Source organism: Echiichthys vipera, assembly GCF_963691815.1.
Source record: "Echiichthys vipera genome assembly, chromosome: 21".
Classification (NCBI taxonomy): domain Eukaryota; kingdom Metazoa; phylum Chordata; class Actinopteri; order Perciformes; family Trachinidae; genus Echiichthys; species Echiichthys vipera.
In genome coordinates, this window is record NC_139846.1 from 6,797,009 (window position 1) to 6,819,934 (window position 22,926).

Sequence of the window (22,926 nt, forward strand, 5' to 3'; positions counted from 1 at the left end):
TATGCATGTTCTTCAGGATTTGAGTAGCCTTATGAACAGCTCATTGAAAAATTTGTCATAAGCGTGATTTTTGAACACAATTTCAAAGGAACTGTACATAGCAGCGTAAATCAGCGTGTTTCTGTTTGCAGGGAGATGACGGTGTACCCGGACCCACTGGAATCCCAGTAAGTGTTGGCAGCAAGCAACAAAAGCACCATTAACTCCAAGTGTTGTCACTGCTATGGAGGAAGGTGCTATGAATGAATTTAAGAAATACTCTCAGTCACTTTGTTCTGTTCTCAACAGGGGCCTGTCGGACCATCAGGGCCCAAAGGAGAATTTGGTTTTCCTGGAAGACCTGTAAGCACCACTCCCCAAGCATTTCCAACCTGATTAAAACAGACATGTACATATGTTCCTTTCACGTGAAAATGCTTTGACTCCTCCTGTGAAAAACACCTTCTTAACTCGAGCCGCACCAATATATTGGTCAGCCAATATTATCATATATCGACTTATGCACATCTAACTGTATCTGCGTAAATGTTTCCTGATATGTCCTGATACTGTATGAAAACCTTTTGTACAGAACATATAATCCAGAAAATAACTCTTGGGGTGATTTAGAAATAGTGTCATATAGCTATTTATTTTATTTTTATTTATTTTTATTCTTTATTTTAATGGTCAGCAGTGGACAGGTACTGAAGATGATGTTTACTTAGCTACTGTATTTATTTCATCTTTATTATTTCTATAATTGGTTGATAATGTAAATGTAAAATTGGGGGGATATTGGTCCACAATCCTCATGGAAAAGGTCTATTTTCATTCCAGCTCAAACATTAACTGCATCACCTGCCATATTGGTAATCGGTACTTTTTCCACTCTAAAAACGATTATTGGCCCCAAAAAATCCTGAGCCTCATTCTCAGCCCATAGTTTAAGTTCAATACACCTGCTGTTGGATAGGGATTAGTTCAGTCAACAAAAACCCAATGTCCAAATGTCCCTGTGGTAATCATACAAGGAAAAATCCAATTTAACTTGTTGTAGTGTTGTAACTTAGATGCTTTGGTGTGTGTGTGTGTGTGTGTGTGTGTGTGTGTGTGTGTGTGTGTGTGTGTGTGTGTGTGTGTGTGTGTGTGTGTGTGTGTGTTTGTGTGTATGTGTGTGTATGTGTGTGTATGTGTGTGTATGTGTGTGTGTGTGTGTGTGTGTGTGTGTGTGTGTGTGTGTGTGTGTGTGTGTGTGTGTGTGTGTGTGTGTGTGTGTGTGTATGTAGGGTCGTCCAGGCCTGATGGGCCCAAAAGGAGAGAGGGGGGACTCTGCAGGCCTGCCCGTGAGTCACACACCTGAGCTGAAATAAGAGCATGTGGAAAGACTGTAGAAGTTTGTGTGTCAAATAGTACAGTTGTCGAGAAACTGCAAATGAAACCTGTCGTGATTGAGTTGTACAATTTGATGGATTTGTGCTAGTTTCATGTTGTTACTTTTAGTTTTATATCATCCACGTTTACACTTTTAGTCACTGTATATTTATAATTGTCGAAACAGCTCACCCTTCTCTCTTTCTTTTATTTTATTGCTTTTATTTATCTTCTTCCGTTGCTCTTCTCAGGGAGCTCCTGGCCCTCCTGGGCCTCCGGGCCGCACAGGAATATTCAACTGCGCCAAAGGAGTAAGCCCGAATGTGTTCATCAACACACATTTTTATCTCAATCCTCACATGTTTTATTGATGTGCTCACTGTCTTCTCTCCTCTCTCCGGTTTCTGAAGACTGTGTTCCCTATCCCTCCCAGACCCCACTGCAAAATGGCTGTAAGTCTCCATCTGTGCAACCATATGGCTGATGAAACCGTTTATTACAGCCTGTGCTTGTGAACTTTTTTTAAATCAACAGTTATTGGTTTCCAATGGCAAATCAAATCTTTTATAAAAGATGCTACGATGCATGTTTCAGATTGAACTACTATTTCTAGGTCTTTTTCTAGAGCTGCATCCTAAATGTCTGTCCATCTTCAGTGAACATTAGTTTCCTGCACAATCTCATAATATATTTTGTGTATCTAATTAACCCATTCAGACATTTCTCACAGTCACAAACTCACTTTTATGATCTGTTTCTTTCACACATCTCCCCTCTTCAATACAAATAAAGTGCACGTTGCTGTGTGTAACACTGGTACTGCCTCGTCTTGTATCACTCAGAGTTATTCCAGGATGGTTCTAAAATATTCCTGCATGCTGCATGTCCAGTCTGGAAAGGTGAAGGCTCATTGCCAATACAGAAATGAGGTAGCACTGAGATCCTATGCACAAAAAAAATCTGCATGTTTTGCACGTTGATCGTTAACAGCCCAGATTGGATGACTTTATATCTGATAATGGAATGGAATATATGTTTCCTTACTCGGCTAATGAATCTGATATTAATGTGTGATTTCAAATTCAGTCATGACTGACTGCTGGTAATATGTTTGTGCTCCATTATTTCAGCTTAATCCTAATGGGACCATTGCAGTTGGTAGGTTTGGTCTCTTCTGTTTGCCATAAATGAAGTGTTAACTGCTTTTATCAAAAACACTTAAATATAGATTTTACAGAATACTTTACAGGATATTAACAATACAGAAATAATAATTAAAATAATATTAATAATAACAAAACAAGTCAATTAAACAGGTCAAATGTAAGGAGAAGCAATTAACTTGAGTTTGTCTCTTGTCTCCTAGGTAACTGCCAGACGGGACTAAAAGGAGAAAAGGGAGAGAGAGGTCTTCCTGGGATGCCAGCACCACCAAGTGAGTCAACCCGTCAACAGTAACTCAAATCAACAGATAACCGCTCTCTAATGTAAAGATAATATAATATAATGTATGATAAATACAGTAAATGTCTTTAAATACCATCAAAGAGAAAAGATCCATAATTAAAGGAAAAGTAGGTAGTAGGTAGATAGTTATTATCAAACTATATTCAGTCTTTGAGCTTTGACTACAGTTTTTCCCATTAGTCAATTTTGTCATGTGCAAAAAAATATATAGTATGGTAAGAAATGGCTTTATCTCAGAAACTATGAGGAAAACTATCAAGTATCAAGTGTCCCTACCAGAATCTTGTAGTCTTGTAACATTGTTGTTACAATTTATTATCATTATTTCAACACTCATTCTAACTCGCTCCTCCCTTTTCTCTGTTCCAGCCTCATTTCTTCCCAGGGGAGGCTGGGTAAGTTTCATATGGAAGTACTTTTTCAAATTTAGTTTGGCGACCTGCTCGCTTTATGTGCCCTCAGACTCACCTTCAGGTATGTGTGTGTGTATGTCTGTGTGTTTGTGTGTGTGTGTGTGTGTGTGTGTGTGTGTGTGTGTGTGTTTGTGTGTGTGTGTGTGTGTGTGTGTGTGTGTGTGTGTGTGTGTGTGTGTGGGTGTGGGTGTGTGGGTGTGTCTGTGTCTGTGTCTTTGCCTGTGCATTTCATGACAGGGGGGGGACCAGGGCATTAAAGGGGAGAAAGGAGACAAGGGGGATGCAGCGTTGCCCGGGCAACCAGGTATCCCTGGGAGACCAGGACTTGTTGTGAGTCAAGACTCCATGCATACACATACTGTGTTATCTTTGTGACCAAAGCAAATGATAACTTGCTCCTGACACATTTCAGGGACCCAAAGGAGAGTCAGTGCAAGGCCCACCAGGCCCCCCTGGGGTGCCAGGTTCACCGGGTATCCCAGGCTATGGCAGACCAGGATCAGTTGGTCCTCCTGGGCCACCTGGGCCTCCAGGACTCTCTGGGTCGCCTTTAAGATATGGTTCAGGTACAGTTCATCAGTCATACATATGTCAGACATATTCCCCAAATACTACATACTACAGTAAAATGTCCCCTGTACCGAAATGGTCTCAGTTGTTGTAGCTGAGGAGGTAAATAACTAGTCATAATGAGCTGGTGTGAAAGGTGTTGTCATTTTTGTTATGGTAGCTTTGACCATTGCCGGCCCCCCTGGACCTCCAGGACCAGCTGGACCTCCTGGACCTTCGGGTAACGCAGCATCTGTGAGTGTTTCTTTTGGCCCTGTTGTTAAACTGCAGTATAAATGATAACACCAGCAATTGCATCATTACACACACAAGTTTCAGTGTTTGTTCATTTGTTTTTCAGCTGAAAACATTTGCGACCCGTGACAGTATGATGCAGCTCACCGCCAGGGATGCAGAGGGAACTCTGGCGTACGTCACAACAACAGGAAGTCTCTTCCTCAAGGTCTCCCAGGGTTGGAAAGAGATTCAGGTACTGACTTGGGCTAGTTTCATAGTTTTTCGGTTTGACATTAAATCGCTGTACTAAATATATGCAATGACATCAATACTGAACATAGTTTAGAAGCATCACATGTTCACATAACTGATGGAATAGTCTAGATGCAGCTGCAGCATACAGAAGCTGGAAACGACCCCAGAGGTGTGCCCTTTAGAATCATATGCGTGTAGGTCAGGGCTGGACTGCTGTAGCAAATAAAACGGTGTAACCGCAGTTTAATTGCCTTTCTGCTTATTAATTGGTCGTTTTCATGGTCAGCAAAGCACTGAGTGAATTTTCTGATTTGCCTTTGAGACGTGACGTCTGAATCCATTCACTGGAAAATACTTCCTTTAAAGAACCAGTGCTGCAGTTTCTTTTTAGTCTGATTTTTGTCTTATTCACTCCAGCATCACCGCTGGTTACTGGAAACATTTCTGAAGGACATTTGGTTTCTGTATTTCAGGAGACGATCAATTATTAATCAACCAACCAGTGTAACTTTAGGAGTGTGTTTTTTTTTATCATCACAAATAAAACCACTGGTTGGTAGTAGAGCTCAAATGACACAACATATTGCATCGGATTTACAGTGTTTTGTCTCCACAGCTTGGAAGTTTGATCTACCTCTCCAATAACATTATTCCACAAGATGAGGTATTTATTGCTTATTTTATGGCTTTTGTTCTGTAAAAAAATGCCATTTATTTATTATTTAAGTGATTTATTTATTTAAATGCAGTTTTTATCCATTTAAAACATTTTCTATTAATCCTTTAGCCCCGAGTTGGATATCAGATAAGAGGAGACACGATGGAAAGAGTACGCTTAGTTAACGAAAGGGTGAGTGTTTTATTTTAAATAATGTGACTCACTTGATTTGACTCTTTACATTGGAATATTGAATACTGATTGTTTTTTGCAATAGTAGAGGGGTTCCTGCGAAATATTATCTATTAATTGTTGCTTTTTTGAAGAATTAAGGACCTTCAAAATTTTACATGGTTTTCACAACATAGTTCTCTTTATTTGACTCCTGATTTGTTTGTTTGTGGGCATCTATGATCAAAATGCTGAGACAATGTAGAGCGTGTTGATTTGTTTTTAGTGCAGACTGACCCTTTTAGAGGCCGCTTAAGACGCCAAGGTGTTGTTTCACTGTTAAGAATGATATACAGGACTCTGCTTGTATCCTTCAGTGGACTAACAGCGGTCCGTTGTTTCCTCTCCCTCCAGCTCAACCTGGTGGCCTTAAACCAGCCACACTCGGGCGACATGATGGGGCTGGACACAGCCGACCGGATGTGTTATGAGCAGGCCAAAGCGATGGGTTTGCCTCCCAACTATCGCGCCTTCATTTCTTCCCACAGGCAAGACCTGGTCCACGTGGTCTATCCTGGTTTCCGGGAAACTCTGCCAGTTACCAACCTCAGGGTGAGTCTGCTCCCTTGCTTTTTTTTGTGACTTTTTTGTTGCTTTTATCACAGACAAAGAACTTCTGGCTGCATCTAACTCCCTGTGTGTTTTCTTTTAGGGAGACGTGATGTTTAGGAACTGGCGGTCAATTTTCAACGGCGACGGGGGGGCGATGGATGCAAGGATACCGATCTACTCCTTTGACGGCCGGGATGTTTTAGCTGACCCCTTCTGGTCAGTAAACTTGATTGTTTGTTTGTGTGTCTGTTGTTGTTTTGATATTTTCTGTAATGTTAATATTCTGTCACCTGTCTGTCAGGCCTCAGAAGAGTATCTGGCACGGCTCCAACAGCAGGGGCGTCAGAGTGGTGGACAAACACTGTGAGACGTGGCGAGCGGACCATATGTCTGTCACGGGCCAGTCATCGAGCCTGACCTCAGGTCTGCTCCTGGGCCAGCAGACACGGAGCTGTTCCAACCAGTACATCGTTCTTTGCATCGAGACCCACAAAAACCTTTAAAACCCGGCCCCCTATACCACTCCACCAAGGAACCCACCCCAGCCACTGAAATATTAAACACTCGGGGAAAACATTTGAGTGTCTTTCCTGGAAAAGGGCGTCATTTTCAGCACATCTTCGGCGCTACGTGCAGCATTTGTTTGGACCACATTTTCTACCCTTTCTTTCACAAAGAAGATATAAATACACATTTGATGACGAGAACATTGTTAAGAGGCATTAAACTGTTGACAGCAAACAAGATATGATCCCGGAAGTAACTTGAAGTTGATGCTACACTCTGGAACTGGAATCAATTAGTGGATTAAATTTGCACCTTTAAGGAACGCCCCTTTATGTTGTGAAGAAATCCAGAAGATCTCCTTATTGTCAACCTGACGGCACATAATGTTAGATTCAACAAGGAGACTTATGGAGGCTACAAGTCTCCTCAACAGCAGTATAATGCTAACTTCTCAAAGAGATTGTGGTAATGATCTGTTAGTGTTAAAACACACAGCACCTTTAACCTTTATTCAAGGAGAGTTGACTTATTTGCAAGACACACTGTGTCACTCTACAAGAATCAAACATAAAGTAACACAAACGTTTTTTTCCCCCACATAGTCGCTGAGGTGTGTTGAGGATAAGACGTCTCTTTTTCAAGTTTATTGTCTCTTTGTTGTTCAAGAGACTGAAGACTGCAGCGGCTGCAGGAATCTGCAGCTGTCCTGAAATGTGGCAGTTGTTTTTTTAATTTTTTTTTTATTTTACAAATGTTAGATTTTCCAAAGACTTTTGTGATGGAAGCATAAAGCTACTACATTGTTTTGTTTACAGGTTGTCATGGAGAGTTTTAGAGATCTGTAGAACTATTTTAAGGAAAGAAAATTTGTTTCCATAACTTAGATAGTCCCCCATACAGCAGTGGGCAGACCAGACAACCAGTGTTGCCACCAAAGTCATTTCTGATGCACTGTACTTTATTTTAAAAACTATTTTCTAGTTAGACATTTTCATCTTTGAACATGTTTGTGTTGTAGCTTCTCATACATCTTGGTGATCTCACATCTTAGCAGCTCTTTCTCTCAATAGGCTATTTAATTTAAATTCAATGATTTATTTATACCGTCACAGCACATAACATGAAATCAGATGATTAAATTTAAGAATGTAATTTATCGTTTGTTTTTTGTCAAATGACTGTATTTTTCTCACTTTTTGACTCTTATTCTTGTTTTTTTGTACAGGTTTTTTTTTATGTTTCTAGAGTTCTGGAGAAAGTCGACAGTCGAAACTAAATTAGCATATACAATTGAAACAAGCCAAATATTTTTTCATATGGAAAAAATAAATACCAGAAAAAATTAATTCCAAGGGGAGAAGTCACGTTTTTGTATAAATATTTTTGCTTTTGTTGAATAAAGTTTTCTCTTTTCATAAGCCGTTTGTTTCATTTTCATTTCAGTGCACAAAATACATCTGACTGTAAGATAACAGCTTACAGTTTGTTCCGCTGTCTCAAAGTGGCCCAAAAAAATCAGTTCTGGTGCTTAGTTAGTTATAGAAATTCAATTCAATTCAATTCAATTCAAAAAACGTTATTTGTCCCCGGGGGGCAAATGTGAGTGTGATCTGAGCAGGGCATTGTATAGTTGAAAGGTAAAGATGTTTGTCCTCTCTGATGGACATGTTATAGCACCATATTCAAATTGTATCAAACCTTTCTTTGGTATTTTACAATTTTGTGTCACTCAGTGGCCAACATACCGTATACAGAGGTGATGAGCTGTGATGAGCTAAAATATAGCCCAGGAAACTACCAGTGGTGTACCTTTTACGGTAGAAAATCTGGGTTCATAGAAATAACAGTTTGTAGCATACTAGTGCTAAAGACACTGTAACATTAGTATTATACTGTACTGTACACCTGTGAGTCATTGTCCTCAAGGTTAAAGGTTTTTTAAACAGTGTCCAAATAAAGCTCTTCAAACACATTTTCATTCCAAAGGTCTGTCATGGAAAGCAACAAATATCCACAAAGTGTCTCTCAGCTTGTTCCCCACTGAGTACATGATAGTAGAGCAGTATCCTGCAGCGTGCTTTTACTTTACTTAGACAACATAGAAGTCTTTTTGAGCTTGTTCTTTACATCAGAACAGCTGTGAGTTTTTGTGGACATGAAGACATTCCTGGTACTGTCAGCCTGTTTTCGTTTAATGACTCAGCATATGTCACATGTAAAAAGTATTATCTAACTGTATCATGGTATTGCACTATTATTGTAGTTTTAACCAAAATACTGGACCCAGTTGAGCCACATGAAATATTCTAACTGAAGTTTGATGTGAAGGTCCTGTTTGTCCTGCTCCTGACTGCTGTGGCAGCTGACAGTCAGTCCTTCCACCCTGGAAAATGCCCCCAGCCATCTGTTCAAGAGGATTTCAATGTTACAAGAGTAAAATACTGATGACTTTTCACATTTATATTGTGTGTATTGCCTTTGTTTATATTGGTCATTTGTGCAGTGTTGATATTCATGCCGGTTTTTGTCTATATTGAAGGGTATTTAGTTTTATTGTAGAAGCTGTCATCACTGCTGCTGACTAAAAACCTTTATGATCTTCTTCTCCTAGTATATGGGCACCTGGTATGAAATAGAGAAGCTCCCAGCTATATTTGAAAGAGGAAAATGTAACCAAGCTACATACAGTCTTCTCACTGACGGGACAGTCAAAGTTCGCAATGCAGAGCTGCTGTAAGTACCGAACTACCCTTCTGCCTTTCTTTCTTATTCATATATGCATCCTTTACTGTGCATAGGAACAAGTTTGGCTGGATTTGCATTTTCCTCTACTATTCAAGTGAAATCCTTATTTACATAAGTTGTCCTTTTCTCCCTCTCTTCCTGTCTGTGCAGGTCTAATGGGAAGATAAATTCAATAGAGGGTGTTGCTAGAGTTAAAAACTCATCTCAGCCTGCTATTCTGGGAGTCAGCTTCTTTAAAGGTAAATATATCGTGCATGTAGAGTACCAGTCAAAGGTTTGGACACGCTTTCCCATTTAAGTGAGTGAGAAAGCGTGTCCAAACTTTTGACTAGTACTGTATTTATTTATTTGCAGAATACCTTATACTATTCTACAAATATTCAATATCAACCATATTTGTGTGCAGGTGTTCCAGATGGTCCCTACTGGGTTCTCTCCACAGACTACCACTCATATTCTCTGGTGTACTCTTGTTTTAACTACTTTGGCATTTTCAATGTTGACTATGCCTGGATCCTGGCTCGCACTCGGGTGTTGACTGAGGACGTCATCAGCCAGTTACATGATAAGCTGACTTCTGCTGGTGTAAACATAAACGGCCTTACAGTCAGTGATCAGACTGGGTGTGATGTCATGACCTGAGGCCCGATCAGCAAATTTAAAAAATAGGGAAACATACTCAGTACTTGTTTTGAACTAGTGGAATATGTTGCATTGATTCAGTGTTGAGTCCTACTGTTTTAAGGTGGAACATTACAAATTAAGCAAGCCACTGTACAATTGCTTTATCACTGCCAGAACAATGCAAAGACTTCATAGATCATCATTAGGGGCATTTTTTTCTGCTTGTAATGAAGATGCATCTTGTGCAACAACTTTGGCTATTAGCTCAATCATTATATCCCCCCTAGATTAGCAAAATACAATACAAAATTAAAAATGTTTTTGGAAAAAGAAGAGAAAAAAAGACAGTCAAATCTAAGTTCAAATTCTAATTTATCCCATCAATCGATGTGTTTCTCTGTGTTTTTGTTGTAAACAAAATAAAAAATATATAACAACAACTCTCATGGCTCACAGTTATTCCAAATTGTTTATGTATGGTTACAATACCGTTTTTTAGAAATATGTTTTGACATAAATTAGTGCTGGGGCAAAAAAAAAAAAAAAAGTTAAAGTCTATGCATTTCCTTATTTAAATCGGGTTGGAAACGTTTAACACATGTATTTGAATACTTTACTTCTCAGCACAGAAAATCATTCGGAGAATATGGTCACATCCTAATGGTTACTTTGTCTTTTATGTGTGGAAAATCAAAAACGTCATGAATCTGAAAGGTAATTTGATGTTCAATGTGATACTTTTATTGTGAAAGACGTTTCCCGGAAGCGTCGTGGGAAACGATGTGACCGGAGAAATGGCGAAACTCGAACAAGCTACAGTATGTTTTACTTTTAGAATAATGCTTTTATTCACGTTTTGCCTTTCTCTTCCGTGTCTGGCGTTTTATTCTTCAGCTGAAAGAAATAACAGACCCATTATTGGTAAGTTTATAATTAATACTTCGTTATTCACTGTGACACTAAGTTAAGCTAACTTCACTAACGTTACACTTTGATGACTGTTACGTTACCGTTACAGGTTAAAGCTTCAGACTTATTAACCGTATTATTGTTAATTTAGTTTGCAAAGTGACAGCACGCTTACAAAAGTCCCATACACCTAAACTGGTACGTTTAACACAAGATTTACTGCAACGTTTCATAAAGCTAGCTTACACTTTAATAGGCTAACGTTAAACTTCACACTATCTACGTTCGTTAACTAACGTTAACGTTAACGTTACGTCTTCTCTGCCGCTGCCTTTTAGTAAACAGCACGTAGCTGCTTATACTGCACTGTAACTTCTATTACTTTGATATTTTTGGTTTTATGTTATTTGAAATCATTGTATTTACTTGTTTTTTATTTTTATGTTTTGTAATTCTTATATCTGAATGTCATTTAATGTCGAAACGTAATTTTCCGTGCTTCTCTCCAATGATTTGAATGTTTTATGTAAAGCACTATGCATTTCCATGTTGTTGAATGGTCCTATACAAATAAACTTGCCCTGCTTTGCCTTTTGCTAACTGTATTATTATTGTAGTATGGAGTGTTTAACTAACGTTCCTATAAACTGATTGTATGTTTCTCTCTAAAGGTATTCTGGCTCAAGAAATGTCTTCCTCAGAACCAAATCCAACAGCGTACATCGCTGCCTCATATGTCAAATTCCTTGAGTCAGCAGGAGCAAGGGTTGTGCCTGTCATGTGAGTTATCATCTAACTTATTTCATAACTGCTATTCCTTCAGAGCATAAGAGCTTTTTGTAACATCCTGTTTATACACCAGTGTTCTTGAACTGAAACCTGTAACCTCCTCTTTTTATGTCTACAGGATTAACCAGACACTGGAGGAGTATAAGACACTGTTCAACTCCATCAATGGGTAAATGTGCTATAATAACCAATTTAGCCGTCAAAGTATCCATGCTTTGTTCGGGGAAGTGTATTCCAAAATAAATAATGATATATACAGGTTGATATATGTGTAGGTAGATTAGAAAATTACATTTGCCAACCTGTTGCTGTATGTTTCATAAAACTGAAGGGTTGATTTAAAAATACCAAACACTGCACTGTAGTTGGGAGAAAGCCCTTCTGCCCAATTTTTAATGGACATTGTAAGGCCACTGTTATGAAGCAATAATCCCATGAAGGCAACATTACTTTTTTTCCTAATGCAGTTTTTTCATCCCATGCCACATAATTCTGTTATGTTTATGACTGAAACACCAGCAGAAACTACCATATATCTTTTCAATGGAGAAATAATTATGATATACTGAAGGTTGAAAATAAAACTATAGGTTAGGGTTAGGGTAATAACTACCATTTTATAAAAGTATAAAGCAACACAATGTCATAAAGAAGTTGTATAGTATAGCATAATATTTGGTGCAACAATTGCAAACACTATTACTGTATATGATGTGGAAAGTGGTAAAATTAGAGAGAGCTTGACAACACCTTAAGCTCAAAAAATGCCACATTTGAATTAACACTTCTGATGGCCACAAACATATCAAATTGTAGGGGCTGAATTCCATATTGCATACTGCATACTGCAGCTGCCCTCTTAAAGTACTGTTTCATGCAGTATGCACAATAATGGGAAATACTACTTCTCTCTAACAATGTGCCTTGAACTCTGATCCCCTTGCTCATATACTGTATGCTGTGCAAAGGATTGTGGGTCAGAATAGCCAGAAAAGCATGTAAGCTTGTGTACTGCAAATCTGACCGGATGTAGTAGGACATCCTGGTACTTTTGGCATACTTTATTTGACATACTAAGTATTTGCACATACTAAACCTTTTTCTAGCATACTAATAGTATGGTAGTATGGATATTGGAATGCAGGGAAGATTTTTTCAAAAAAAAGATACAAAACATTTTGCTTCTTTGCGAGTCATGACTCAGTTCCTGTGTTTCTGTAAACAGCATCGTTTACCCAGGCGGAAGAGTCAGCATCATCTCGTCTGGTTATCAAAGAGCTGCAAAAATCTTTTATGAACTTGCTATTGAGGTAAAAGTGTAAAATATTAGTAACTAGGTGTTGGTTTGTTGATGCTGGATTATGCTGCAGACTGTATGTGATGTTCCAGGCAAACAAGAGAGGCGACTATTTTCCTGTGTGGGGAACCTGTCTTGGATTTGAGCAGCTGATGTGTTTGACAAGTGGAAAAACAGTCCTGTCATTTACCAATACAAGTGGTGTGCCATTGCCTCTAGACTTCACTAATGGTATGACCTCAATAGATGTAGTACTGATTGATTAGTTAGCAATGAAAGAAGTAATCTGTAGCTGTGTGCAGATGAATACAGTTATCTTAAACTCTGAAAATCCAGGTTCCTCCTTTTATTTCTTTTTCTTTATTTCAAACTTGTAAAATAATTTCAATAAACTGAAATATTAAAAACAAAATAAAACACACAACACAAAATAACAATAAAATGAAATAAATGATAAACCTATACACAAACTCAATGAATACATAACCACAAATTAGATATTACATGTTCGAAAAGGAGTACAATGATATTTATACTTAAATCCTACCCCTTCAAACTGTTTTTTTTTACTACAATGAGTGAAGGGTAACTTATTATGGAATGTATTATCTTGACTCCTTAATGATTTGTCTAAACATAACATTAAATGCTGAAGAAGTTTAAAGACCATGTCTGTGTAGTTGTTATGTTAAAAAAGTCCCATTTCCGATGGAGAACTATATGAACATAAAGTTAGACAATATATTAAACCGATTCCATGTCAAGATTGTACCAGCATAATTATCACAGTTTATAGGACATCAATGGACTTGTGTGAAAAATGTAATATAACATATATAACAATAATGATAATGTTATGACCCATTTACAGAAGCCAATGACAGCAGGATGTTTAAAGACTTCCCCGCTGAACTCATGGAAGATCTGGCTTCTGAGCCCCTGACAACAAACTCTCACAAGTGGAGTTTGGCAGTGTTGGTATGTCATTCCTTGCTAATGTGACGAGAAAACATATTTGATAAGCACTGCAGTGCGCCATCATTACTTTTTTTTGTGAAATATGAGTTTTATTCATTCTTTCTCAGAACATGGAAAGCAGAGAAACAATTTCCGTGCATTATAACGGAACTCTCTTTTTCTTTCAGACTTATAACACAAATGAGGAGCTGAAGAAGTTTTACAAAGTTCTCTCCACAAATACGGATGGAAAAACAGAGTTTGTGTCAACGGTGGAAGGTAAGTTTCAATGCTGCATCACTTTGCTTTTATAGGTTTACAGCCAAATAAACCTGGAGGGGTACTCTCTCTAGGACTGAACTGAATATCATTTTGTAAAAGTTGAAAGCTTTGAATAAAGGGATTCATCTGATATGCTTGTGGCACACTGGAATCTATTTCTACAAATAGTGTAATACCAGCGGGCTATAGACCTCCCCAACTCGGGACAGCATGAACGCATGCATTTCAAAATACCACTGTATGCAATTGGATAGCATTTCAACCGACTACGATCAATCAGAGCAATGAACAAGGTGACGTATCTAGAGCAACGGAAATGATTCAGTGGCAGAGTTTATTTCTATCATGACTTCATCCGGTTACGCCTGCCCATAACATATTTGATTGGGGAGTCTGGATTTTCTGACGTAGTTAATGAGCTCCAATGGTGCGTACCCAGAGCCAGCTGCAGAGCATATTGAAATTTGCTAGCAGTGCGTCTGGATTTCCATGGTAATTTAATGAAGCTTCAAAGCTTTGAACTATTCTCTACAGATCTAACTTTCTCTTCCCTTGCTCTCGGCAGCATATGATTACCCAATTTATGGGATACAGTGGCATCCAGAGAAAAATGCATTTGAATGGACGAGGCCTTACATACCCCACACTCCGTCAGCAGTCAAGACCACCTTCTACATGGCTGAATTTTTTGTCAGTGAAGGTATGAACCCAGGGCTCTTTAAATATAGACAGTAGCTGCATGATAGAGCCTTTGTGATCTGTAAATCTTGCACTGTTTTCTCCTTACAGCCAGGAAGAATTTTCACAGATTTAAATCTGAGGACGAGGAGAGCAAAGCGCTGATATACAACTACAGTCCTGTTTACACTGGGTCCAAGAGTGGCTTTGAGCAAAGCTATTTTTTCTGAAGTCTGTTTCTGGAGTGGCTTTTCCTTGTCAACATCTGATTGGCTATTTCGGTCACGTGACTCGTGAATTTTTGCAGATAATTAGAATTTTTGCAGATTTGATTTTGCATTTGCTACACACTCCCATCTGTTACAAAATGCAGCATGTCTTAAAGTGCAAATAGGATATATTTTTATGTGCAACATAATTCTTGGTGCAGGGCAGGATTTTAATTATGTTTTATGGATGCTGTAGCTGCATTTACAATTAAATACTATTACAGACAATCAGATAGTGACTTTTGCATTGAACATTTGAATATTTAAGGTCTATTTTGTGAGGATATGTGCAATTACTGACGCAGCATATGATTTATTAAAGGGGATATACTACTTTTTTACACTTGCACATACATTTGAGTATCTAAAATGCCTTCCATCCCCCAAACTAAAATAAGAGAACCAAGTCATACTCTCAAGACAATCCGACCATACTCGGCTTTTATTACCACAGAGTGTTTCAGATGCAGGGTGAATATAGGTATATTCAGTCAAACAGTACAAGGATAATAATGTTTTAAAGCATGTAAACACGTTCTAGAAGTAACCCAAAATAGAAGTATCATCCTGAAAATGGGCATAATATGTCCCCTTAAAGGTTACAATCATTTTCCAGCCAACAAACAGATAATAAGCAACTGGCTAGTGAACACAATGGAACATTTAGCAACTTTAATAGCCAGAATAATACTCTCAGGATTTATTGGACACTAAAAACAGAGCTGAAAAAAAAGTAAATTTTGGATTTCTGGATTGCTGGAAATGGGTGCAGATCCAATGTCAGGATTGGGTGAGTGATTTTTCGCCCCCAACTTCGTAGAGGCTTGTCATAGCATTTAAAAAGTACTACACATGAAATCATTTACTCTGCTTACCTTTCTTGTTTATTTGTCCTAAACAGCCAACAGCGTATACTTAAAGTGTAATTTTGGTGCAAAATCATCCCATGGTTTTTTTCAACACTTACATACATCAAATAAGCCATCGAGACAGTTTTTTTTTCGTGTATTAACTTAATGGAGAAATCCGGTAGAGTCACTAACAGCCGGACGTGGCTTACATTGATTAGCTCGGGGCATTACAGTAATGGCATTAAAACAGCTTTTTTAAACACTAATACTGCTCATGATAACACCAAACCTCTGCAGTAGCATGAGAAGAGTCCCTACACATAAAACAAAGCACCAACAACATAGTATGTGAACCCAGAGTTTATTAAAAAACTGCTCTTGATTATCTGGACCGAGTTAGTCATGGATGTCAGCGGGTAACGTTACGGGTGCCGTTCTGACAGAAGACAAACCTGCTGAAAAGTTGTGACGCCCTGCATTCACACGCTGCCCTTATTCCTGGTAAGTAATACTATAAAACCTTTGTGAAACAACATTAAGCAGACAGAAATGTTTTACAACTGTGAAATGTTAATTTGTTTTATGGTTGCAGTTTGTTAAAGGATGTTTAAATGAAATGTGACTCAAATTTTTTGTTTCTTTCTTTACAATGCGCAAAACTTGTGCATTGCGAAAACAAATCGAATGTAAAAAATGTTCTTCCAACTGGGGCATGTCCACCCATCACAGTCTCACAAAATCCTGAGGAGTCGAACTGTTAAAGCAAATGCTTATTTTTGCAGAATTTATTTCCTGATTGAGTATAGAGATGAGAAATGTTTGTAGAATGAGCTATAAGCGCCTAGCATTAGGTCACATATTGAGTGAACTTGTAATGAGAGCTGTGAGATGTGTATTCTGAAGTGTTTGATTGTTTGATAGATATAAACATTCAACAGACTAACCAGGAGTCTGAAATTGATCAACTTTCTGATGTAAAAATTACAGACAGTACGCACCTAATTTAACATGTCTCGTAAAAAATGGCCTTTTTTCTTTAGCTTTAATCCCTGCAATCTGGCAATGAACTTCTATGCTTTGGATGACAAAGTAAATTGTCTTGGAAAAAGTCTTCAAATCACGGGCAAGAAAGGTTGATGTTGCCATTGGTATTTATAAAGTTTGCTTTCAACTAAAGGCAGCAACAGGAAAACAGAAATGAATAGTCAGATGTAACTTCCAAATGACTTTATGCACAACAAACACTCAGGTAATATCAAGAGTGTTGAGTGAATAACATTTACACATCACGCTGAAGAGACTTGGATCTCATTTAGAATACCACTGGAAATGTCTTTTAGGCAAACCAGGAAGTAACATTCAAGACGTCCAAATGGCCATATTATTTTAGATAACTCTGTCCTGCACTGAAGGTTAAAGGCTTTGTAAACAATATCCAATACAGCTCTTCAAACACATTTTCATTCCAAAGGTCTCTCCTGGAAAGAAAAAGACACAAACATCTCTCAGCTTGTACAACACTGAGTACATAATAGAGTAGCAGTAGTTCAGTTCACTGTCCTCTTAGTCTGACAACTGAAGGCTTTTGGAGGTTGCTCTTTACATCAGAACATCTTCTGAGCTTTTTTGGCAACTTGGACATGACGGCAATCCAGGTACTGAAAGCATTTATTCACATGATGACATGTAAAATGTATTATTAATCCACTGTCGATGAGTGGCATGTTATTGCACTCTTATTGTAGTTTTAACCAAAAGACTGGACCCAGTTGAGCCACATGAAATATTCTAACTAAAGTTTGATGTGAAGGTCCTGTTTGCTCTTCTCCTGACTGCTGCGGCAGCTGACAGTCAGTCTTTCCAACATGGCAAGTGTCCCCAGCCATCTGTTCAAGAGGACTTTAACATTACAAGGGTAAAATACTGATAACTTGTGCATTTATATTGTGTATATTTGTGCAGTTTTGCCATTCTTGTCTATTTGACATTTAAGGGTATTTAGTTCATGTGAACAGAGGTGTCTTTTGGTAGATGTCATTAAAAAGCTGCTGCTGACTAAAAACCTTTATGATCTTCTCTTAGTATATGGGCACCTGGTATGAAATAGAGAAGCTCCCAGCTATATTTGAAAGAGGAAAATGTAACCAAGCTACATACAGTCTTCTCACTGACGGGACAGTCAAAGTTCGCAATGCAGGGCTGCTGTAAGTACCGAACTACCCTGCTGTCCTTAGTAAAAACAATGTTTAAAACATTTCTAATTGGCTAAAAGTTGCCTATAAACTGTTATATAAACACCCTTCACTCTGCATAAGAATAAGTACGGATGGACTTGACATCTGTTATACTGTTCAGCTGAACATTTATAGTAGTTTTCTTCCTGTCTGTGCAGGTCTAATGGAAAGATACATTCAATAGAGGGTGTTGCCAGAGTTAAAAACTCATCCCAACCTGCTATTCTGGGAGTCAGCTTCCTTAAAGGTAAATATACTGTGCATGTTTTTTTTTTCTAAATTGAATTAAATAATTTAACTTTGTTTGTCTATTATATTGCAATACAGAATACATTTTTAGTGCCTGGATTGCATTCCTGTTCATCCTCTTTGGTTCCCTGTTTCCAAGAGAACCCCACCCTTGTTTGTCGCCCTCTCTCTTTTCCTTTCACCATTCTATTTTAACCCATCCACACTTGTGTGCAGGTGTTCCAGATGGTCCCTACTGGGTTCTCTCCACAGACTATCAGTCATATTCTCTGGTGTACTCTTGTTCTAACTACTTCGGCATCTCCCACGTTGACTTCGCGTGGATCCTGGCTCGCAATCGGGTGTTGACGGAGGACGTCATCAGCCAGTTACATGATGTGCTGGCTACTGCTGGTGTAAACATAAACCTCCTTATAGTCACTAATCAGACCGGGTGTGACCAGACCACAGGTATGATCATCCAAAGTGCTGAATACTGTTTTTATTTTTTAACCTAACAGCAATACTGTATTGATTCAATGTTGAATTACATCAGACCTACTGTTTTATGCTTGAACATGAAAAATCAAACCAATGAGGTCATGCACAAGATTACACATATAACACATTTTGCTATAATAGTTCATGATCATTAGGGAAGGACTTGAGGATATTTAAGGCTCAGCCCGGACCTCTGGGGGTCAGGTGGATCCTCCCCTGGGACTTTTTCTTTTTTAATAGACAAGCTATATTTTTATGTTTTTTGCATTCTTGCATCATATTGAAATTCATAGTACAAAAGCTCAGTGTGACTTACTTTATTTCTACTGTGAATTAGGAAGTGGTTGGCAGGCTAATCCAGGACCTTCTCAGAATTTGCTGGCGGGCGGTAAGTTGTTGTTGTACTAAGGTGTGTTTTACTTTTAATTGTTTTGCATCTCTTTAATGTGTCGACCCCTTTCTTCTCCAGCCAACAGAAATGACAGACCCATCATTGGTAAGCATACTAACATATCATTTAATTGACCGGCACTTTCATAGGCTAAACGTACATCTAATTGTGCTAACTGTATTATTGTTTGGTTTGGGCAGTAGCAGCATGCTTGTACAAGTCCCATCACTACCTACCTGTGTTTAAACTGGTTGCATTCTTCTCTCAAAAGGTATTCTGGCTCAAGAAGTGAAATACCCAAAACCAAATCAAACATCTTACATCGCTGCCTCTTATGTCAAGTCCCTTGAGTCAGCAGGAGCAAGGGTTGTACCCATCAAGTGAGTTGTTATTGAACATTTTCCTACTTGTCATTCCTTCATCACATGAGAGCTTTTGCAACACTAGTATTCTTGAACTGAAACCTGTGACCTCCTTTTTTACTTTTCAGGATTAACCAGACACCGGAGGAATATAAGAAACTGTTCAACTCCATTAATGGGTAAATGTTTTAGTAGCATTCAAAGCCTCTATTCTAGGTTTGGGGGAGCTGAGATTGAGTTCAATATATTTTAACATTTTAAGGCCATTATTGTGAAGCAAATATTCCACAAAGTATTGATTTTCCCCCAATGTATTTCCTATATTTCTGACAACTTGTAAACAACCTTTCAAGGCAACATTAGGCTACTTACAGATGTACAAAGGAGAACATGAGGTGCCCCAAATATTTTGCACACCTCATGTATAATCAACACTTGGTCTCTGAAAGTTTTGTATTATTTTGTCCACCTCCGTACAAAACATTTTGCTTCATGACTCAGTTCCTGTGTCTTTGTTAACAGGATCCTTTACCCAGGCGGAAGTGCCAGCATCATCTCGTCTGGTTATCAAAGAGCTGCGAAAATCTTTTATGAACTTGCTATTGAGGTAAAAGTGTAAAATATTAGTAACTTGGCGTTGGTTTGTTGATGCTGGATTATGCTGCAGACTGTATGTGATGTTCCAGGCAAACAAGAGAGGCGACTATTTTCCTGTGTGGGGAACCTGTCTTGGATTTGAGCAGCTGATGTGTTTGACAAGTGGAACCAATGTACTGTTACGTACCAATACAAGTGATGTGTCATTGCATCTGGACTTCACTAATGGTATGGCTTTGTCTTAATAGATGTGCTACTGATTACTTATCAGGGAGATAAAGCTTAACGTTAAATTATCTTCAGAAAGTTCAGGGGTTTTTCTTTCGACAATGAGTGAAGTATTAATTTTTAGAAAAGATTTTATTTTATAAATATACCCACAACCACTTGTTTAATGTAGCAATTTTATTTTTAGAACATTATCCATGATTTTAACGTTAATGCCACCTTTGTTTTGTTGTAATTTTAACTTACTCACTTTTGTGGAGGAGCAATTTATTATGAACATAAGTTTTCTCCACTTAACATGTTTTTATCTGAATTTATAATTGATTATTTCACAAAATATTAGACTATTAATTATATTTAACTGGAGAACCATGGCCCTTCTTTAAATGAACTGCTTTAAATATCTGATGCTAATATGTATATTTGTTTGAAATGGTTTAGTTATTAATGATGATAATGTTATGACCCATTTCCAGAAGCCAAAGACAGCAGGGTGTTTAAAGGCTTCCCGGCTGAACTCATGGAAGATCTGGCTTCTGAGTCTCTGACAGCAAACGCTCACAAGTGGAGTGTGTCAGTGCAGGTAGGTCATTCATTACTATTAGGATGAGAAAACATATTTATAAAGGAGTGCAGTGCAAGAGAGGTATGTGGCCCTTTTTCTTCCCTTGAGGAGTCATTTTTCTAAGGACATAGAAAGCAGAAAAAGAGAAAATCGTGTTTAATTGGATGCAGTGTCACTTTCTACTCTGAGAAACAAAGCAGAACAAAGTTGAACTGGGTGCATTGGAACATACCTCTCTGTTTCTTTCAGACTCATAACACAAACGAGGAGCTGAAGAAGTTTTACAAAGTTCTCTCCACCAATACAGATGGAAAAACAGAGTTTGTGTCAACGGTGGAAGGTAAGTTTCAATGCAGCGTCACTTTGTTGGTGTAAGTTTACAGGAACTTTTTTTAATGAGTACTTTTGCTCCCTCTGGCAGCATATGATTACCCAATTTATGGGGTACAGTGGCATCCAGAGAAAAATGCATTCGAATGGGGGAAGCCTTACATTTCACACTCTCCATCAGGTGTCAAGACCACCTTTTACGTTGCTGAATTCTTTGTCAATGAAGGTACGGATACAGCGCTGTTTTGTGTTCTTTAGTTGTACAGTCAGTAGCTGCATGATGGAGCCTTTGTGATCTGTAAACCTTGCACTGTTTTGTCCTTACAGCCAGGAAGAATTTTCACAGATTTAAATCTGAGGACGAGGAGAGCAAATCACTGATATACAACTACAATCCTGTTTACACTGGGCCCAGTAGTACCTTTGAGCAAAGATATTTTTTTTGAAGTCGGTTTGCAGAGTTATCGTTTCCTTTTCAACAGTTGCTTCACTGTCTCGGTCAAGACTCGTCAAATGTTTGTGCGCCATTTACATGTCTGAATTTGCATTTGCTGCTCATTTATTGGTTGAATCTGCAGGTAAACAAGTAGCAAGTCTAAAATGTCAAATCAGGCTTTGTGGATGCTGTAGCTGCATTTACAGCTGACTAATGAAATCAAATTACAGACTATGCAGATAATGAGATTTCATGTACCACACTAAACGGCAAACAGACTATTAGCAACTAACCTGTGTTATATTACTTTCAGAATGGAGCTGAAATTATTAATTGTTGGTATTTTTTACTGCAAAAATAAAAAACAGATGAGTCACAAAACACTGAAGGCTGACAAAATATCTATTTTTTTTATTTCTTACATTTACCTTCATGCCACAATATTTCATTAATCTCTTTCTATGCTTTGGATAACAAAGTTAATTGTCTTGAAAAAGTCCTCATTGGCATTTATAAAGTCCACTTTAATCTCAATTCAAAGACAGCAACAGGAGAACAGAAATGAATAGTCAAATGTAACTTCCAAAATGCTTTATGCACAAATAACACTCAGGTAATACTGTTTCTTTTTTCTTTTTTAGAATAAAATGATATTTGAATAACATTTACACATCAAGCTGACGAGAGTGGGATCTCAATCACAATACTACTGGAAATGTAATTTATGCAATCCAGTAAGGAACATTCAAGATGTCAAAATTACCATGTGTAACTGAGCTATCATCAGGGATAGTGCTGCAAATAACCTCTTAACATGCATCGAAACGGAACACAAATGATGAAATAAAGAAAATAGAAAAATGGACTGAACTAAACTTGTGCCTCAAGAATTCAACATTTCAGATGCCATGTTGTCTTCATTCCTAATATAAAAAAGAAATCAACATTGGTCAATTTTTCATCCTCCTATACAAATGCAGAATTTCTCAGGGTAAAACACTAATCCTATTGGCGTCTTACCTTCAACCTTGAACAATGTATTCACTGATTTAAGCCAAGTAAGTCGGACAGCACTTTCAATAAAAACACTGCAGTTTTTCTGTTTCTGGTTATAAATGTTCTACCATTCTTAAACATCTTATACGCTATGATGCATGCAGAATCTGTACATTTTAGCTTGGTGTAATTTTCTTTGGGCATATTTCCAAAGAACTAAAAAATCCATTCAGTTTCTATCATCATAATTTGTTTTCATGATTATCTATTTAAAGCAATAGATTTAAAACAATAGCTGCCATTTTGGGAAATATGCTTATTTGCTGAGAGTCGCATGAAACGAGATGACACCAATCATATCTGTCTGTGAAATATTAAATCTAGGAGATGATTGGCCAAGCTTAGCATAAAGTCTGGAAGCAGGGTGAAACTAGC

The 22,926-nt window shown here is 38.0% G+C and overlaps 4 protein-coding genes across 5 annotated transcripts in view; all 4 read left to right on the forward strand.

Moving 5' to 3' along the window:
• LOC310963037 (collagen alpha-1(XV) chain-like) overlaps window positions 1-7,634 on the forward strand; it is a gene marked incomplete at its 5' end in the record, with an annotated part of 65,369 nt that extends 57,735 nt beyond the window's left edge. For both annotated transcript variants that reach the window (XM_083935682.1, XM_083935681.1), the window contains 17 exons: window positions 132-167; window positions 289-342; window positions 1,269-1,325; window positions 1,605-1,664; window positions 1,764-1,805; window positions 2,484-2,511; window positions 2,720-2,788; window positions 3,190-3,215; window positions 3,471-3,563; window positions 3,646-3,799; window positions 3,964-4,037; window positions 4,144-4,272; window positions 4,891-4,938; window positions 5,062-5,124; window positions 5,518-5,715; window positions 5,816-5,931; window positions 6,017-7,634. In XM_083935682.1, the coding sequence (XP_083791808.1) occupies window positions 132-167; window positions 289-342; window positions 1,269-1,325; window positions 1,605-1,664; window positions 1,764-1,805; window positions 2,484-2,511; window positions 2,720-2,788; window positions 3,190-3,215; window positions 3,471-3,563; window positions 3,646-3,799; window positions 3,964-4,037; window positions 4,144-4,272; window positions 4,891-4,938; window positions 5,062-5,124; window positions 5,518-5,715; window positions 5,816-5,931; window positions 6,017-6,218 (1,449 nt within the window). In that variant the 3' untranslated portion in view covers window positions 6,219-7,634. The remainder of the gene's footprint in view (window positions 1-131; window positions 168-288; window positions 343-1,268; window positions 1,326-1,604; window positions 1,665-1,763; window positions 1,806-2,483; window positions 2,512-2,719; window positions 2,789-3,189; window positions 3,216-3,470; window positions 3,564-3,645; window positions 3,800-3,963; window positions 4,038-4,143; window positions 4,273-4,890; window positions 4,939-5,061; window positions 5,125-5,517; window positions 5,716-5,815; window positions 5,932-6,016) is intronic.
• A 743-nt stretch (window positions 7,635-8,377) lies between these two features.
• LOC310963300 (apolipoprotein D-like) lies at window positions 8,378-9,609 on the forward strand (the record flags this gene model as incomplete). The annotated part of the gene is made up of 5 exons (XM_083936042.1): window positions 8,378-8,392; window positions 8,551-8,655; window positions 8,834-8,955; window positions 9,118-9,206; window positions 9,374-9,609. 5 exons carry the CDS (start codon window positions 8,378-8,380, stop codon window positions 9,607-9,609), a joined length of 567 nt encoding a protein of 188 aa, XP_083792168.1.
• Window positions 9,610-10,377: 768 nt separating this feature from the next.
• ggh (gamma-glutamyl hydrolase (conjugase, folylpolygammaglutamyl hydrolase)) lies at window positions 10,378-15,003 on the forward strand. Its single transcript, XM_083935710.1, has 9 exons — window positions 10,378-10,512; window positions 11,172-11,280; window positions 11,408-11,458; window positions 12,515-12,599; window positions 12,679-12,817; window positions 13,458-13,564; window positions 13,732-13,822; window positions 14,391-14,525; window positions 14,615-15,003. The coding sequence occupies exons 1-9, from the start codon at window positions 10,386-10,388 to the stop codon at window positions 14,731-14,733; spliced, it is 963 nt and encodes a 320-aa protein (XP_083791836.1). The 5' UTR covers window positions 10,378-10,385; the 3' UTR covers window positions 14,734-15,003.
• Window positions 15,004-17,179: 2,176 nt separating this feature from the next.
• On the forward strand, window positions 17,180-21,520 carry LOC310963565 (gamma-glutamyl hydrolase-like). Its single transcript, XM_083936430.1, has 14 exons — window positions 17,180-17,538; window positions 17,706-17,827; window positions 18,016-18,104; window positions 18,323-18,556; window positions 18,924-18,974; window positions 19,056-19,082; window positions 19,249-19,357; window positions 19,468-19,518; window positions 19,862-19,946; window positions 20,026-20,164; window positions 20,641-20,747; window positions 20,979-21,069; window positions 21,151-21,285; window positions 21,387-21,520. Exons 2-14 carry the CDS (start codon window positions 17,709-17,711, stop codon window positions 21,503-21,505), a joined length of 1,356 nt encoding a protein of 451 aa, XP_083792556.1. The 5' UTR covers window positions 17,180-17,538; window positions 17,706-17,708; the 3' UTR covers window positions 21,506-21,520.
• Window positions 21,521-22,926: the final 1,406 nt, after the last annotated feature.